This window comes from Colletes gigas, unplaced genomic scaffold, assembly GCF_013123115.1.
Source record: "Colletes gigas isolate AHSC1104 unplaced genomic scaffold, ASM1312311v1 Colletes_gigas_Sc00048, whole genome shotgun sequence".
NCBI lineage: Eukaryota > Metazoa > Arthropoda > Insecta > Hymenoptera > Colletidae > Colletes > Colletes gigas.
The window spans coordinates 658,217-676,474 of record NW_025106677.1 but is presented as its reverse complement, the minus strand read 5'-3'; the positions used below and the strand labels follow the sequence as shown (position 1 = coordinate 676,474).

Here is an 18,258-nt window from a genome sequence, read left to right as displayed (position 1 = left end):
CCTTCCACGAGAAGAAGGCATAGCGTGTTAACATCCCCACTCTTGCTGCAGTTCTTTGATTGGCTGTCTACGATCTTCGTCACCGTTTTCGACTAATACCTATGAGTCAGCAACAGGAGTGGGGATGTAAACACGTTCTGTCTTCTTCTCGTGGAAGAATGGTATACTTTTGCCACTATAACACATCTTATATTATATAAATTTTCATTTCTCTCATAATTATTTTGTAAATTATCTTTAAGATATTTTCTTACCCAACGTCCTAATTAGATGCACAGCGACAGAATCATTCAACCAATCAATGTCCCAGGGCCATATTATCGCCTTCTGGTCGACTACTTCTTCACATGCATTTCCACACACGCGAATGTCATTCATCCGCCACGGTAATATGGATTCTACGAAGCAGCGATTTACTCTGCTACCGATCACACTCACGTCATCACGCATGTGTGCTTCTATTCATATGGAAGGAATGTTTATTATATTGCCATTTTTAAAGTTTTACTGTCGTACAGCCCCGTCTGCAGTAATGTAAGATAAATGTACCAATAACTGGTCAGCTTAACACTTTACCTACCGGTAGTTGTCGACCCCAGGCTAGAATATATTCTTCTTCTTACACCTATAGAAACGTTAAATCGTTTGTGAAAGTATTCACTGTATTGTTCTGTTATAGAATAATGAAATCTAGTAATATTTTTTATTTTCATGAGAACCCATTGATGAGCTACCGGTTGGTAAGCGTTGACGACAGAAAGCCGATTAATAGGCTATCGGTCGATATGGTGTTAAGACAATAGGGCAGTATATTCTAAATATTATATACATATAAAATGTATGTTTTTCTAAGTTTTTTGCATATAACAAATAAATTGTATTATTTTTTATTAAAACAATTTTTTAGCATATTACTTTTACACTTATTACATATAAAACAAATGAAAATTTCAATAGATACGTTTATACTAATACCATAGACAAGGTATACGAGTAGACCTTACACCACAGACGAGGTATACGAGTAGACCTTTCACCTTATGGACTTTCGAGGCCAAATCTGACTGCCATACCAACCTGAAAATTCGAAGGTGATTTTAGCGTCCTCTTCCCATAGATGGCGGTCAGTTGAGAAACTATTCACTGAATTAGTATTGATAGGCAAACAGTTGTGTTTGAGTAAATACATGTGAGTTGACTATGGAAGGGATTAAAATTTATTTCTGAATCTGTTGGTAACGTTGCGAATGACACGAAAATGGTAATGGGGTTTCGAGACCCCATAAAAATGGGCCAAAAAAGTACATTCGGTGAAAGATCTACTCGTATACCCCATATCTGACAATACTTTAGAATCTTTGATGACTCAATGAGAAACAAAACTAACCTAGCGAAGAAGCTCTATATTTATGATGATCTATGAAAAGCGGATCGCAGCCAATTTGCTAATATTATTTAGTTTTTAATTAATAATTGCATTACCCAGCTAAGAGTGATACGATTATTAATTAAACGCTAAATAATATTACTCAGGTCTCACCACATGGAGGTTGCTACGAATGGAGACCCGCCCTAACCGGTTCCCAACCACCCTCCATTAATAAAGATCTTCTGTGACCAACGATCGTTGGCCGAAGAAGAAACAAACGAAAGTGCAACCATTGAAAGATACACAACCAACGAGGAAAATTGAAAGAGTTTTCAAAAGAATTTGTCTTCAAACAAAAATAACCTGCGTAACATAATGCCTAACCAAACACCTGCCTAACTATAAATCTAAATTCGTTTATTATATCAAAAAACAATTCTAAATACGCAGCCATTAGCTCGGTGTTACCCACGATAGAAAAGCTTTTTTATCGTGGGTAACACCGATTACTAGGTCTCATCACGTGGAGGTTGCTGCGAGTGGAGACCCGAAAGGAGATAAATGGAATCAAAGTTCCATCGATCTCCCTTTTACATTCCTACAAGCTAGATTACTAAACTAGAGAAATAGAAGGATGCAATGTTCCTTCGATCTTCTAGTTTAGTTGTACCAAGTAATTATTTCGTTTAAAAAGGGATGAAGCTATATCGTGGGATACGCGATGCTGAACCGTACAGCAGATCTTCGGATCGAATCGACACTGACCTTGGTAGATTGATTTCTATTTCTAGAAATTAATCTATCATGGGCAGACGATTAGATCTTACGGACAAACTGGACGGCCGACCACATGTTTCAATCGGTGAAACAGCGGTGATCGAAGCGAAAGACGAGAGAACGAGTCGAGAGAAGCTACTTGTTAAATAATTACTTGGCAATATTGGGAGACGCATACGATAGAGACTTAAAATTAACGTCGAAATTCAAGTCTAGTCAAGTTAAAACTAAAATTCGGACGATAGAAGGAAACAAAGTTCCTTGGATGTTCTGATTTAGTTGTACCAAGCAATTATTTGGTTAAAAAGAGGGACGAAGTTAATTTGAGGGGCACGCGACGCGACGCGACGCTGAACCGTGCAGCGGATCCGAGGATCGAACCTACTGCCCTTGCTAACTCCATCTCTATAGGAAAACGGACGGCTGCAACCCCGAATCGAGGTCTCCATTTCTCCAACGCAGCCCGCCGGGAGCCCGAAGGACCCGACTTCGGCTGTCTGACAAAGAGAGAGTACTTAAAACAAGGTCGACTCCCGCTAAAAGGTGTAGGTTTCCGCAGAAAACGAAAGCTCCTCACCTTCCAGCGAGGTACCATTTTCCCTCGATCGAGTTACCAAAGGAAGGCGATTAGATCTTTCGGACCAGATACACGGCCGATCACATGTTTCAATCGATGAAACAGTGGTGATCGGAGCTAGGAACGAGGGAACGAGCGAGAGAGAAGCTACTTATTGAATAATTGCTTGGTAGGACGCGGAGACACGTATAATAAAGAAATCTTCAACGTTAATTTTAAAGCTCACGACGAAGCTTAAATCTAATAGACTAAGAATTATATGTCCCTCGGCGGATGAATCCCTCGGCGGTTGTGACGTCTTTCCTCGACGTCCTTGCAATTGATCTGTAATAGATCTAACCTAAAACAAAACACATATACCTATATTAGTATCATATTAAAGAAACTAAGCAATTAGTGAACTGATGTATCGAAGAATGTAGTGAAGTAGATGAGAATCTATAAGCTGGAGAAGCTACGAAATTTAGAAATATTCATACCTAAAGAAATGTACAAAATAGGCACGTATTGAGACAATGAAAATGGTAATAAACCACAAATCAAATTATTCACAAATATCGACAAAATAAAAATTATAATTAACCAACAAACAAAATAAAAATTCTGAATAATCGAAAAATAATGACGATCTATCTAGATAACGATTCAACACATTTTATGCAACAAGTAATTTCTGATTAGGTAAAATTCTATTATCACATGTGTAGTTAAAACGTCGAAACAATTTCACAGATAACGTCAAAAAGAAAGTACCAAACAATTGAACAAAGTATCTCTGTGAAATGTTACGAGAATTCGAGTAATAATACAAAACTGAAAATCATATTCCCATCGATGTCATCAAAATTCACGAAATATTGTAGGAACGAATATGAAAATGAACCAACACGGTAGTTCATTACCATTTTCACTTGATGTTGATGTCAAAAGTCGAAAAAGACGAAAGAAACATCCATAATAATGAATAGACAGGCAAAATCCAATTGGCACCGTACAATCGAATAAAAGAAACAAACAAATTTTGTACTAATACATATAAATGAGTGGAATGAACTTACTACTTGTTGACACATAGTTACACGCGGTATTTCGGCACTGGTCAGTAGTGGTCAACAGTTCCCACGAGTTGTCACGAGTGGTCACTACTGGTCAGTATTGGTCCCCAGAGCTCGCCAATAGTCAGTAGTGGTCATTAGAAGTGGAGTGCAGACCTACGACGTTCCGCCACGTCCGCCAGCCCAGAGAAGGAAGAGAGAGGGAGAAAGAGAGTTCGTCACCGGCAACTATCCTCAAGTAAAAGAGTTAAAGGGGTGGGGAAGACCGTCCTTGGCGTGTTCACCAATCAATTAACAGTTAACCGTGCCTTTGACTGAAAAATGAATATTCTTCGCAAAATGGTATTAAAAATAATTATTTATACAACCCACGCTATCGAGCATTATTTTAACTATTGCCAGATGTTAATTAATAATTATTGCAAACAATAGGTATGAAAATATGGACAAATTTGAGGAGACTGAAAGTTTCTTTGAATTTTTGTCGAGAACCAAGGTCATACATCACGTATTCATTTCTTCGATCTTCTGTCCTTTATACGATACTTTCTTTTGTATAAGTTTCCATCTTTCATTTCTTATCAGTAAATTGTACATGCGTCACTAAAATCGCAAAACGATATGTTGCAACGCCCAACAAAATACATATTAATGCACACGAAGAGAAGTTGTGTATTTTGGATCGTAAATTTGAAAAGTATTCAAGCATCGAGGGGTTTAATCTCGAAACATGCGAGAACAATTCTCTTGTCGGTCAAATGAAACGTTTTAAAAATATTAAAAAAATATTAATCGTTCTGGAAAAATTATTTTCGATTGCGGGGGTCAATTAGAATCATTTTTGGTAATACACGTCTCCTTCAAATCCTACGCATTTTCGAGAAAAAAAATTCTCGTCGAGGTTACCCCAGGTAGGAATCGCGATTGTAAAAGAAATACCATAAACATTCCAAGCTACCGTTTTTCTTTTGATGCTATGCGAAATACACACGAGGTATACGAATAGGCCGGTCACCTTATGTGTTATTTTTTAAATAAATAAGGATTTTCACTGTAGTTGTCAATGAGGTACATCCTTACGTATTTTAATAATCTTAATCGATTGGTTACTCCAATGAAATTAATCGATTGATGCTCAATTCTGGACCGTACAGCTTTAATTCCGTTAAAAAATAATAAAATTTCTGTAATTTAATTTTCTATCTCACTTCCTCTTGTATTAATTTCTAAATCTGTCGGTAACGTTGCGAGTGACACGAAAATGGTAATGGGGTCCCGGGACCCCAGAGAAGCGGGCCGAAAAAATACATTAGGTGAAAGGTCTACTCGTATACCTCGTCTGTGATAATACTAATTTAGTATTTATCATAATTTGTATGAGAAAATAAATGTATCATAGAAGTACTGTTTCCTAAATCCTAAGGCGTCTTCACGACACCAATGAAATTAATCGATCGTTGCTCATTTCTGAACCGTACAGCTTTCATTCCGTTAAAAAATAATAATAATAATTTAATTTTCTGATTCACATCCCCTTGTGTTCATTTCTAAACCTGTTGGTAACTCTGCAAGTGACACGAAAATGGTAATAGAGTCTCGAGACCCCAGAAAAATGGGCCAAAAAAATACATTGAGTGTAAGGTCTACTAGTATACCTCGTCTGTGCTAATATATGGCCAACGAAAAGCGACCGTCCCAATATCCAAATTTCGATGTTCTGTTTTCGTTGAAAAGTTGAAACTAATTGCAACAGTAACAGAATTATTGCTATGTATGAAAAATATATTGAAAAATTTTAATAAAAAAAGAACATCAAAGATTTTGAGAATATAAAATTAGGGGAAGTAGGAATATGGACCACTTTCTTTGCTTCAAAGAAAATACGTAAAAGGTACATTAGTTAAAGGCAGAAATAATAATTGATCTAAGATAATGAATCAATAATTATTTAATCTAAAAATTCAATTATTTTAAAGACACAACATTTTTACAAAAGTTTGTCAAAAACACGATCTTTGAAATTTGAGCGATAATACATATTGTAGATCGGGTCGAGAAAGATAAAAAACTTGTAGTAAATAGTCATAATAGTCATAAACAAAAACGTTGTTTTCACATTCGCTGCATAAAATGTGTGCCCATTCTCGACACGTCATACATTGAATCCAAAGTTAAAACAAGAAAAAAATAAGATTTCATGAAACAAAATAAATCGTAAGATGTATACATCGTGGTCCATATTGCCACCTCCTGCCTTTTATAGTTAACTTAAATATTTTGGCACATGAAAGATATCTCATACAATTAAGTAGAGCATTTTTAAGCTTAATCGCATGATTAATTGTATTTCAAATAAACATTTTACATTTTTCAAATAGTGTAAGGAAAACAAACAAATAAAACTTACATTAAAAACTTTTCCAACGAACGAAAAACAACACTTCCACTCATTAGATGCACGAAATATATTAATCCTATTAGTGCTACCTACTAGCGTAAGAGGATATTAATCGATGTGTTTTTCTTAGTTACTGACATATCCCAGCACTTACTATAGATAAAAAATACCACATATTAAGACCCCGGTCTATCTACATATATTCCCACCTTCTTTCCTATTATCTAAAAAAATGTTTAAAAGGTTGACAAAACATATATAAATATTTAAAAAACTGTTCTGTATGTAAGCAAGTAAATTTTTAGTTTGACGTATTATTTACATACAACTTGTCACAACTTGAGTAATGACAGGTCCAAATAGGTTATTGTTAGTCAAATCATTACTATGACATAAAATCAATAGAACTAAGTATTTACATGCATATAATTTAATGAAATATGTAAACAATAATTGCTTATAATTTCTATATTTATCTTCAATCTTTACTGAGAAAAATATAAGAATTCATGTTTTCACACCTGAATAAACTGAATCTGACAAAATAACTGAATGGGCGGTTACTTATTGAGTAAATAAGAATATTGCTGTACCGATACATAGCCGCTTAAATTTTTATATACAAAGCAATTTGAATAATAAAATATTGTGCTTCCTAAGTTTGAAAATTATGCACAAAATTTCATATCCCATTCACTCATTAAGAAAATTATTATAGTAATTATGTTTTTAACAAGCAAGTATTCCCTCTTTAATTAAATTGTAAAAAATTAAAGAAAACTCGCTATACAAATAACTATGATAATGCAAACAATTTTTTAAATGTCTCAAAGAAAGTGTTGAAACTATCTTTATCGTGTAGCAATACGCACGTAAGTGCGTGTGATAGCCATTGCCGATCTTTTGTTCTGTGTGTGTATTTTTGCTATTTTTCCAATAGAAAGTATACAGGGTGTTCGGCCACACCTGGGAAAAATTTGAATGGGACATTCTGGAGGTCAAAATAAGACGAAAATCAACAATGCCAATTTGTTGATTGAGACGTCGTTAAAAAGTTATTAACGTTTAAAGTTCCGCCTGTGAGACAGCAATCTGCGAACAGCTGCGTGTTTTAAACTTTAAACGTTAATAACTTTTTAACGAAGCCTCAATCAAGAAATTGGTATTCTTGATTTTCGTCTTATTTTGACCTCCAGAATTTCCCATTACAATTTTTCCCAGGGGTGGCCGATCACCCTGTATGTACTTCGATGTAACTTTTAATTCACGAGGCTGTGTGATTAAATAATATAAATTAATTAAAACATTGCTCTTTCCTTAAGCATATGCTTAATAATAATTAATCCTTGCATTAATGACCGGATAATGGAACAATAGTTATTCTCGTTAGATATTGGTACATTTACCTTAACGAGATTCCATTGAACTGTGTACATATACATATGGCTGACATGTACTATTTACGATCTAGTTGATAGCCAGTTTTAAAAATATCTTTGTCAATGTTGGAGTTGCTTTTTTTTAATAAAAACAGTTATATTGTTAAAGCTCAGAAAGCAATAACTCTACGAAATTATTGTATGTAAGTACATTGTTGTTACAGACGTCGTACATGCGATACGATATAACAAACAAACTGGTTTTAATTTCAAACATTATGATTAACAACTAAAATATGCACGTGTTGTCAATTTGAATGCAAATATAAAATATGCTATGTTCATTGACATGTTCATCAATGTGTAATGCAACATCTAATTAGGACGTTTTGTTAATAGATAGACAAACATGTGTACCTACTTATTACTACTTTTGTCGCCTATTTACTTCGATAGAAGTTAGAACATCGATGTTACTAATTGTAAGCTGAAGCTAGAGACCATGAAAATATAGTTAACGATTAATTAAAAATAAAATACCTATAATCAACCCGCATAATTAGACATATGTATATGTACTTACATCACCTATTAACACACTACAGAATTTCGAACGTTACATTTTCTAGACTGTATTGTGTACTATTTTATTGATAACTTTGTTAATCAGTGAAACTGATCAAGCAGTGCCTCTATGCTTTGCGTAATTGTAAACACAAATTGTTCCTATTTTTTAATCTTGTAATTAATTGTTTATTTAATAATACTGATATCTGTATATTCTTCGACCAACTGAATTAATTATACTCATGTATCTCTTCAAGAATTTTCTTTCGTTTTGTGTTACAAAATAAAACCTATCGAATCCATGTCTGCAAGGAGTGTAAGGTTATAATTTATACAACAAATTAGAAATCAATTTCTATTACATAATATAAATCATATACATATTATGTTCAAAATGCAAACTTATTAATTTTAAATTATTACAAATTGCTCATACTGAAAACATTCGTAAAATTGATCGTAATTAATTTCGAATCTCTTATTAAAAATCTAATACACCAATTATCTACACTTATAATGTAGGTTCTTTGTATTCTAGTAACGTTACAGCTAAATCTTTATTGGGTATTTTCTCTAATTTCATTCTCATTCGTACTGCTAATTTATTTGGTTGTTTTAAATACATTGCAGAATGATGTACAGCAATGGCATAAGGAATGGGACACCAATCTTTTTTAACAATTTCTCTAACAAGAGCGGTTATATAACTTTCTATTAAAGATGTATCTTCTTCGAGTGGATAGAAATATTCTTTTAACGGAATAACCAATTGTTCTAAAGGTAATCTAATGTAACGCAACAAACCCGCATGTTCCGACCATAATAGTTTTCTATAGTGAACATCGTGCCTTTGTGCAATTAGCAGCAATATAGTCATCGAAAAACCATAATCACCATAAGAAGTTGAACAAAAATGTTCGCACATGACCGTGAATAAATCAGTAAACGAGTTAAGTCCTGGCAAATCTATTGTAAAATTAAATTTCTCGTAATTATCTTTCAATAAAGATACAATGGCTTTAGTAAGTAAAGCAGATACGTCGCTATTTAAATATACTGTATCACATAGGTATACCAGAACTAATCTGCTGAATCTTAGACTTTGAGACAACTTTTCAACCAAATCAGGTAATAGTAATTCTAAACTCAGTACAGTCAAGATAGTAGATTTATCTTCATCATTGCATGTGCTATTGTTTCTACATTTTGTATAAATGTGTACTACTGGGAGATAAAGCCAATCTTTAGGCATTGCCGCTTGATCCCATTCGCCATTCAGTTCTACATAATGTTCATATAAAGCAGCCATATCACTGTTTAAATTTAATTTAATATTCTCGACGTTTGGACTCAAGTTTAATTTCTCTAATTCATTTGCTATCGTTGCTAAACTTAATTTCTCTTTTGATAATGCAATCCGAAGCATATCTTTTACATCGGATGAAAAATCAGCAGGTAAAGATGATACGAGTTTGACTGCAATTTTCCAAATAATATGCGCTGTACTTTTGTCGAGTTTATCTTTAACAAGAGAAGCTGCCTTCACTATAGCAATCAAGAAAGATAATTCAAATCTTGTGTACCATGATCTTTCTAAGCACCATTCTGTTGTTTCTAATTTTTTTAAATATTTACAAAGTTGTGGAAGGCTGAGAATTGCTTGAACTTCTTGTATAAAACAATGATTAATGAATACTTTTAAAACGGTTGCAAGAAATGGTATACAAGATTGTTGAGATACTATAGGCTGTAATTGTCCATCCTCTGTTAATATACCTAGATGAGGTAGAGAAGGAGGATCGCGTTCAATAGCTGGTCTATAGCCACTCAATAAATTTGAAGAAGAGCTACAAAAATTTAATAACATTAACGAGTCAATAAGCATCGGCATTTTTTACGAAAAAAGATTTAATATAATATGAAATTAAAAATAAGTCAAACGTAACTTACCTAAGTTTAGAAAATACTCGTGATCGAGATATTATCAATTTTTGAATTACAGAAGTATCATTGACTGCCAATAATGTTTCTGCAAGAAGTTTTGTATTGCCCCACTATAAAATAAAAATTGTTGAGTAGATATTTAACTTTTATATAATATTTGGATCATAAATGTTTCATACAATAAATTAAATTTGAACATACTGTAACATTAGTTAAAGATAATAACTGTGTACTCCATTTCAACAATAAAATTGATATATTTGCTTTTAAAGATGTCAAACAACTGGCAACAGCAATTAAATTTGCTGCATATTCACAAGATAATTCGGATGCATTTCGAATATCATGATTACTTAATAGAAGTTGTAACTGAGACAATAAAATTAATTGTACGCCATTTAAACTGTCCATTGCCTCTCCGTGAAGTAGTAAAGTTTTCCATAGTCGTAAACTTTCGATGCTGAGATTAATACTTTCATTTCTTAAAAAGAAATTAATTATTCTTTATATATGCAACGACGTCTGTTACAAATAAAAATTAAATGTAAAATATATGTAAAAATTACCCTGCATCGCAACAGATATACGAAATAATGCGTTGTTTAATGTTAAGGTTGTTCAACTTTTGGGCAACTGGTTTTCCTCCATAATAAAGTAAAATACGACAAAACCTAACAGCAGGAATTACAGGAACTCCATAAACATTATTTATAGTTTTCTGCATTGCTACGAATAAAAATATAAATTATTATTAATTTATTGTATGTGTTTGTATATGAAATATTTTAACCCCTTCCCGTGCCATTTAGCTCGTCGAAATCCAGGCCCAAACGGTAGGCGTCAATGCGCGGTAAGCAGACCAGATTGATGCTAAACTGCTTTGTAACAGAGATTATAAGAATCGTGACCATCTATTGTGGCGTACTGATAGGAACTAAAACTCAATCACGATCGTGATTTGCTGTTCGCGAATCTGGCTCGTGATATTCATGTTTGAGCCAAAATCTTCATCACGAGTCTCGTTGAAGTACGGGAAGTGATTAATATTTCAAATTTATAAACCTAAACGATCAGTAGATAATGGCATAAAGTATTCAGCGATTGCTTCTAATAAATTCGGGATGCTCATAATGTTTAATGCTGTTATATTTGAATATCTTGCGAGTCTGATTAATATTTCTAATGCACATGTTACACCAACAGGCGGTGGTCGCATTTCACGCAAAATATACCTGCAAATAATTTTAATTCACTTTATAACTAAATTTCTACAGACACATACATTTTGTTTTAGTTACAAAAATAAAATTATTAAAAATACCTAATCCTTATGAATATATCAGTTCTTAATAACGCAGCTATTGCGTCTAATTGCACCAATTCATGATCTTTCAAATTACTTGTATTAGTAATATCAGTTTTTGGTGGCGTTATATTAGGTTCTTCGTAATTTTGGAAACCATACAATCTATCCAAACAAATTTCATCTTCTTCGCTATATAAAAAAGCTCTAAGTGCTTGTAAAGTTGCTGTTACTATAGCTACTGATGTATCATCTAAAGAAAACCTCAATAATAATAGGAGATTTCGTTGACTTAGCACAGGCAAAGGTGCTGGATGTAATGCTTTATCATACCAGCCCTTACGACTTTTATCTATAATATTTGCCAGCGTTGTAAGAGCCATGCAACGTTGCTGCTGTGCAGCTGATCGGCTTAATTGTAATAGTTCTTGCAAGGAATATCCAGGTCGTTCAGGTTCTTCTCCATGATGATGAAGACCTTTCTCGACTGGTACACTTTCGTCTTCATATGGTAATAATAAACCTAGCAAAAGGTATTAAAATTTTAATACACTTTTCATGTTTCCAGTATACAGGGTGTTACTCTACCTATAGTCAATATTTTGGGGGGTGATTCTACAGGCGAATATAAGTCGAAAATCAAGAGTGATGAAATTGCGGTAAATGCTTTGTTTATTAATTATCGATGGTTAAAGATTGGCGTCTGGAGCGCCTGAATGACGGCAACTTGACGGACAGCGGTAAATACGGTAAGAACCATTTGTAACCGTTTGGTATTAAAAACTGTACAGGAAAAGCAGACTGGATTTGTGCGTACCGAAACATTCCTCGAATGCAAAGGGTTAATAGAGAAATAATTAAAATTCGAACTGCGGTGACAATAGGGCCGGTCAGTACACCAATATCGATCGGCGGCCGGGCTGTTCCATCAGCTGATTTTCGTTGGTGTCTTCGACGTTGCCGCCGATCGATATTGGTATACTGACCGGCCCTATTTTAAGTTGCCGTCATTCAGGCGCTCCAGACGCCAATCTTTAACCATCGATAATTAATAAACAAAGCATTTACCGCAATTTCATCACTCTTGATTTTCGACTTATATTCGCCTGTAGAATCACCCCCCAAAATATTGACTATAGGTAGAGTAACACCCTGTATACTTTTAAATAAGTTATTATGATCAATACTCGGACGGCAAAGCCTAAGACCGTTTGAACCTACTCTAGTCGCGAAAAATAATAAAACAAGTAGCCATAACAAACCAAGAAAGGAAACAGTTTTAATAATAAATATAGGGTAAAATCTTATATCGTTGTACCAAATCGAAATAAATATTATCTGCATTTATTTATTTTATTTTTGATCCCTATTAATGATTGCTATTATTTATATCATAAATTGTGATAATAAAAAGGAAAAAGCGTGAGTACACAGGTCGGAGTCCTGCCGCCAGAGTGTTAAAGAACAGCATAAAAAAATTTACCATTGAAATCAAAACGAGCATTGTATGGTTCATCTGGAGAAGGTTCATCTTGTTTCTGTATTGGTATATCTTCCATCCACTTTAACTTTTCACGTTCAAGAGCATCCATATGTACCCAACCTTTTTCTTTAGCCAGTTTCATTAACTCTATAGGAGGCTCTGTTACAGTTTCCTCAGATTCGTCTATTTGCATCTGTGTATCATCAATATTCTTGGACATATCTTTATTGTATTTATCAACGACTTTTTCAAGTTTAACAATTTGCATTAATGTAACATCATTATTGTTTGATAATTCTTTATCGTGCCTGTTAGAAATTTTTTTTGTACACAATTTCTCTTCATCCATATATGTCACATTTTCATCTTTATTCAAAATATTAGATTTTTCAATTTCATCTTGATCCCCTTCTGCTTTTTGTTTTTTATTTCGTCTATCTTTTAAAAACTGGATTAATTCTGGTTTAAGCATCATCTCAAGCTTACTTTTCTCTCTTAATATATCTTCTTGACTCATTCTATTTAATCGTTCTAAATTTTCTTTGTGTATCTCAGTTGCCCATGATTTCTCTATAATAGTATTATCATTATTAAATGAAGGTTCATACTTCTGAGGATCCTCTGATTTGTGTGTCGCATTTTCTTCTGGGGAAACTTGTTGCCAAAATAAGCTTTGATTACCATCATTTTTCTACAAAAGATTAACACTTAAACACCTACACAACTGTTTCTATAACAATAGTACACGGTTGGTCACAAAAATATTTGGACAGCAGTATAGTTTTGCTATTTATGCTTTGTAGTTAAAGTAAATATACAATGAAGCATAAAAATTTATACAGTTATTAATACAGTTTTTTAAATAATATAAGAGAAACTGGAAACTATTCAATAATGTTATAAAAATATTTGGACATCATATAAATGAAATTTATAAAATTAAAATAATAATTTTGAATTAAATATTAATATTTTGCTGTACATATTATAAGTGTGTCAGTATATTATTCTGTCATTCTTCTGTAAAACATTTTTAACTTTTTTTATAAATTTACTATAGTTTTTTAAATATTTTGGCATACTTATCTTACCAGTTTTTAATAGGATTCAGGTCAAAGAATCTTAAAAATAGTTATAAAACATTTTTACAAGGATGTAAGTAAATATGTTAACACAATTCATGCCTTAAGCTTTAGATTGTTATCTTACTAAAATTAAAATCTTCCTCCAATTCACATGTTTGCAGTAGCACTGTAGTAGTGCTAATTTGTTCTTGAAACTGTTTAAATATTTATAAATAACATGAAGAAAATCGTATATTAATGCATTAACAAATAAGCAAAAACTTTAGTTTGTAAAAAAAGTATGTTGTGTCAAAAGTGCATACGTCAAATGTAGCCACTTAACTTGGGAACACTGTATATTTATTTCAATTACGCAGCATAGTTACCAATATTTTACTAGTACTTAAATATTTGTTTGATCAACTATTTGTATAATTTGAATTAAATAGGGATATGAAATTATATAAGTACCATATAATCAGAAACAAAAACGTCAGGGAAACCTTTGTCCAAAGCGGAAAAAGACTTCTCATTCAATTTAAAGTTGTTTAGGCCATATTTCTTTTCAATAATATTTCCTAATATTATATTAGATGGTGCAATTTCTATATTTTGAACAGAATCCTGTAATTTAGGTTTTAAATTTTCCTGAACATTTTCCTTGATCGCAGGATTTAAAACATTGCCACCACTTTGATGAGTATACACCCTATTGTGTATTTTATGTTTTTTCAATTCAGAAAATTTTGACCTTATTTTCCCACTACTTGGCTGACTTTTAGGCATTTCATCAGAAGCAGTAATATCAAAAGGTGCCTTCGAACCTCGTAAATTAATTACTTTTGCAGATGGTTGTTGTTTATTCATCAAAAATTCGTCTTGCATACGAAATAATTCTTCTTCACCATCGGTTGGCTTAGGCCGCTTTAAAGTCGGACCACCATCCATAGTTTTTAAATATTTTATGAACACATTTAATAATTCAGTGTCTGAAAAATTATAATCTCTGTCTATGGATATTACCTTAGTTTTTTGACATTAAACACTTTTAGGTTATGAATACCATCGATGCGTTTATTATTTACAACATATATTATTATTTATTGTTAAACATGGATTTCGCTGATGTTACACTTTTAAGTATATTTTATGTTGATTTTTATATAAAAATTATAACTCGATGTACGTTGGTAATAAAACATTTCTTCCTCGGCTATTTAACCTAACATGTAAAACACAATAACCCAAACCTACTTACCATTCTTCCACGAGAAGGCACAGCCAGAGCCTCTGGCGGTTACGAGAGCCCCCTGGGGCGCTCGCAGGAGTCATCCCTCACCCCCAAGCAAGACGGATCGTGAAGCGAAATGAAGAATTTAATTAAAGATTTACATTCAATCAAGATCGAAGATGGCCAAGAAGATGTTTCACGAACAGCGGTCAACCCGGGTTTCTTTGAAGACGAAGAAAATCTCATCTTTGGGAATAACACCTAAACTGAACATCTCTGTTACGGAACAACTTATGTAATAAAACCGAACATGGTATATTTGCCTATATAGGCAAAAAATATACAAATACAAATTGAATTAAATATTAAATAAACATTCTTTGTTATAAAATTAAAGAATTATTATTTGAAATAATAGAACAATTAGAAAATAAATCTTACTTGATAAACTATATTCAAACGATTTATTTCCATAGTATTGTTTTATTTCAAACATGATCAGAGGGTCTTAAAACGTGTATTTACGTGAAAATTTTTCATTCATTATGGACTTTGCTTATACGTATGTGCCTATAATAGCTCAAAACGTAAAAATGCCTGAGCAGTCGAGATTCGAAATTGTATGCCATTGACACGAAGACGGACTTCAGCTGTTCAAGAGCAAGAAGGAAAGGCTTCTGTTCACGTTCTTTATCAATTTTCTGAAGTTGCATGAAGTGTTGACCGGGCGTAACATGTGGCTCGTGCGGTAAGATATGTCTGCTTTCTCCACCACTCCGTTAAACGCTAAGGAAGTTCGTCGTTACTAATGACGACGTCGATGCACTCAATTATGCCAAATTTGGCCACACTGCATTGTGTGCCTTCTTCTCGTGGAAGGACGATACTAACAAGTGTGGCCAACAGACGCTAAACCGGATACTACTGTATTTATACATCATGAAAACCATGATTCTATTATGGGATATACAGATATCCAAATAATAGCATATGCATATAATCAAAATTCTTCATATCTTAAATACAGGGTGTTCGGCTATCATTAATCATCCCCTCAAAAGATGACTATAGGTAGCTCAACACCCTGTAGAAATGCATTCTTAAATAAAAAACGCGATAAATGTTAATGTACATTATTATTATTTTAATCATAGTACAAAGTTTGTGAACACAAAGAAATTGAAATGATTACTCTATGTATGATAGAAATTTTATGCAATTGTTTACTTTAGAATATTAAGTTCAAAACAAATCTGCATCCCTTTTTACATTCACCTGTAATTGTATTATAATTTTGTGTTTAAAAAAGTGGAGTTTATATTTTCTTCTATATTAATTTATTGACTTATCACAATTGGTTTATTATTTGTGGACATTTTAAAATAATGGTAAGCCAATGAATTATTAGAAATACAGAAGTACAACTTATAAATGAATCGATGAAAGAGTATCAAACCTAATATTAAAGAGTTAGAATTTCGGAGGCTCGAGATTCCAATAAACGTTCCATTGAGCTGACATCTTTACACCATCCATCAAGTCTTTGAACCATCCCAGCTATTTGACTACGATCCAATACGCGAGGTTGTACCCATGTCATGTTTACTGTTCCTGCTACTTGATCAATGGCGCCACGAACCAAACCTTGAGCTAAAGCCTTCATTACTAGTAATTCTACTTCACCGAGAGGTAAACGAGTTTCTTGAGAGATTTCTGTGAATGTCAATTGTCTGTAATAAAAAATATTTAATATTATCACTTAATTAACATAAATTATTTGGCATAGTTATTTTATAATTTTAGTATTAATTTAGTATTATAACAAAGAAAATACAAACCTGTTATTACCTTGCCGTTTGAAAGTCATTTCCATAAGGCACAGAAGAGAGATTTTTTGTCTTAATTTTAATTCCTGTGCAGCTAAATCAGCAACTTTGCTCCACTGTGGTTTTAATTTCTCTAACGCCGCAATATCGCCGGCATTGAAAGCTTGTAATAAGTCAATCAACCAAGAATTTGGTGTACCTTTTAAAGACTGTAAAACTGGATGAGCTAATAGTTCTCCAAGATTATAAACACCCTCACCTAAAAGTGCAGCCAGACCAAGGAAAAATGCATGTTGTTCTTGTTCTTGTTTACTTAAGCTGTTTAAATCAATACAACCCAAATATCTAAAGAATCAAGTGTAAAGAATATTTGTTATAAGATTATGTTAAGAGATTAATTTAGAACTTAAAAATCTTAGATGTAATAATACCTCAGAGCAGTGCGATAATATTCTGCATGTTTCCCTTGTAAACGGTAAAGACGGCTGGCTAACAAATAAAATCTACCATGAACTGTGGTAATACCATCAGCATTATCCAACATCGCTTCTACATCTTCTATTATCTTTTTTGTTTGTTCTTGATTATTTAACTTATCCAACAAAATTTGCCCTGTAAGGACCTTACAGAGAGCCACGGCTTCATTACTGCTTTTAACTTTGGCTTCAGTTTTTTCCAAGAATTTAATTGCTTCCTGCTTATCTTGAAACTGTTGTATTACATATGCTAATATTTCTACCAACGACAAAGGGTTTATCCTAAACATAAAACATAAATAATTAAACCTGGCAATAGTATTGTTTTATAAGTTCCTTTTTTATCATATTTATCGAAAAATATTATTTTCTATTCATATAAAAGAGTGAGGTTATGATATAATATTTTAAAAAAACATATGTATTATTCTTACTTGTTTTCAAAGGTAGATAAAAAGTTAACATATAATTGTACCAAATTATCTCCTTTCAGAAGTGCTGGATTTTTTACAAATGTTTCTAATTTAAGTGTCAGCTGATGCCAAAGCCTGCAAGTCACCGTACGAAAAAAGATCAGATTATTCTATTGTAATATAAATGTAATTTAATATATGTGATACACAATACTTTTTATTATATAGTTTTTCAAGTTGCGCCCATTCAGCAGCCAATTCTTTGTCTGCAACATTTTGATTTTGATTTAAATATGTGTTAACATCCTTCGGTGCCACGGCTGTCGCCATTTTTAATAACAATGACCAAAGCTGAACCAGTAATATTCAGTCCAACTGTTGAACTTCAATCTGGAG

General features: G+C 32.9%; 2 protein-coding genes across 4 annotated transcripts; both read right to left on the bottom strand.

The window, feature by feature from the left end:
- Positions 1-8,581: 8,581 nt before the first annotated feature.
- LOC122403311 (RNA polymerase II-associated protein 1) lies at positions 8,582-15,128 on the bottom strand. 2 transcript variants are annotated; one of them, XM_043406780.1, is made up of 9 exons: positions 14,388-15,128; positions 13,130-13,543; positions 12,853-13,045; positions 11,388-11,892; positions 11,129-11,298; positions 10,633-10,792; positions 10,268-10,547; positions 10,073-10,176; positions 8,582-9,969 (listed from the first exon to the last, which is right to left on the bottom strand). In XM_043406780.1, the coding sequence occupies exons 1-9, from the start codon at positions 14,862-14,864 to the stop codon at positions 8,634-8,636; spliced, it is 3,639 nt and encodes a 1,212-aa protein (XP_043262715.1). In that variant the 5' UTR covers positions 14,865-15,128; the 3' UTR covers positions 8,582-8,633. The 2 variants fall into 2 exon arrangements, with proteins under 2 accessions (XP_043262715.1, XP_043262714.1); XM_043406779.1 differs by having other exon boundaries at positions 12,853-13,543.
- A 1,216-nt stretch (positions 15,129-16,344) lies between these two features.
- Positions 16,345-18,223, bottom strand: LOC122403314 (26S proteasome non-ATPase regulatory subunit 13). 2 transcript variants are annotated; one of them, XM_043406783.1, is made up of 6 exons: positions 18,077-18,223; positions 17,884-17,997; positions 17,405-17,731; positions 16,986-17,318; positions 16,604-16,877; positions 16,345-16,422 (listed from the first exon to the last, which is right to left on the bottom strand). In XM_043406783.1, exons 1-5 carry the CDS (start codon positions 18,190-18,192, stop codon positions 16,610-16,612), a joined length of 1,158 nt encoding a protein of 385 aa, XP_043262718.1. In that variant the 5' UTR covers positions 18,193-18,223; the 3' UTR covers positions 16,345-16,422; positions 16,604-16,609. The 2 variants fall into 2 exon arrangements, with proteins under 2 accessions (XP_043262718.1, XP_043262717.1); XM_043406782.1 differs by lacking the exon at positions 16,345-16,422 and having other exon boundaries at positions 16,452-16,877.
- Between the last annotated feature and the right edge of the window lie 35 nt (positions 18,224-18,258).

What these genes read in the sequence shown, in the direction of transcription:
- LOC122403314 (XM_043406783.1), bottom strand. Translation starts at nt 18,192, where the DNA reads ATGGCGACAGCCGTGGCACCGAAGGATGTTAACACATATTTAAATCAA. An exon ending in TTATCTACCTTTGAAAACAA is followed by an intron (nt 17,732 to 17,883) that starts GTAAGAATAATA and finishes TTTTATGTTTAG; the next exon opens with GATAAACCCTTTGTCGTTGG. An exon ending in AAACGGCAAGGTAATAACAG is followed by an intron (nt 16,878 to 16,985) that starts GTTTGTATTTTC and finishes TTTTTATTACAG; the next exon opens with ACAATTGACATTCACAGAAA.
- LOC122403311 (XM_043406779.1), bottom strand. Translation starts at nt 14,864, where the DNA reads ATGGATGGTGGTCCGACTTTAAAGCGGCCTAAGCCAACCGATGGTGAA. An exon ending in TTTTTGTTTCTGATTATATG is followed by an intron (nt 13,544 to 14,387) that starts GTACTTATATAA and finishes AATCTTTTGTAG; the next exon opens with AAAAATGATGGTAATCAAAG. An exon ending in ATTATCTACTGATCGTTTAG is followed by an intron (nt 10,793 to 11,128) that starts GTTTATAAATTT and finishes TTTTATTCGTAG; the next exon opens with CAATGCAGAAAACTATAAAT.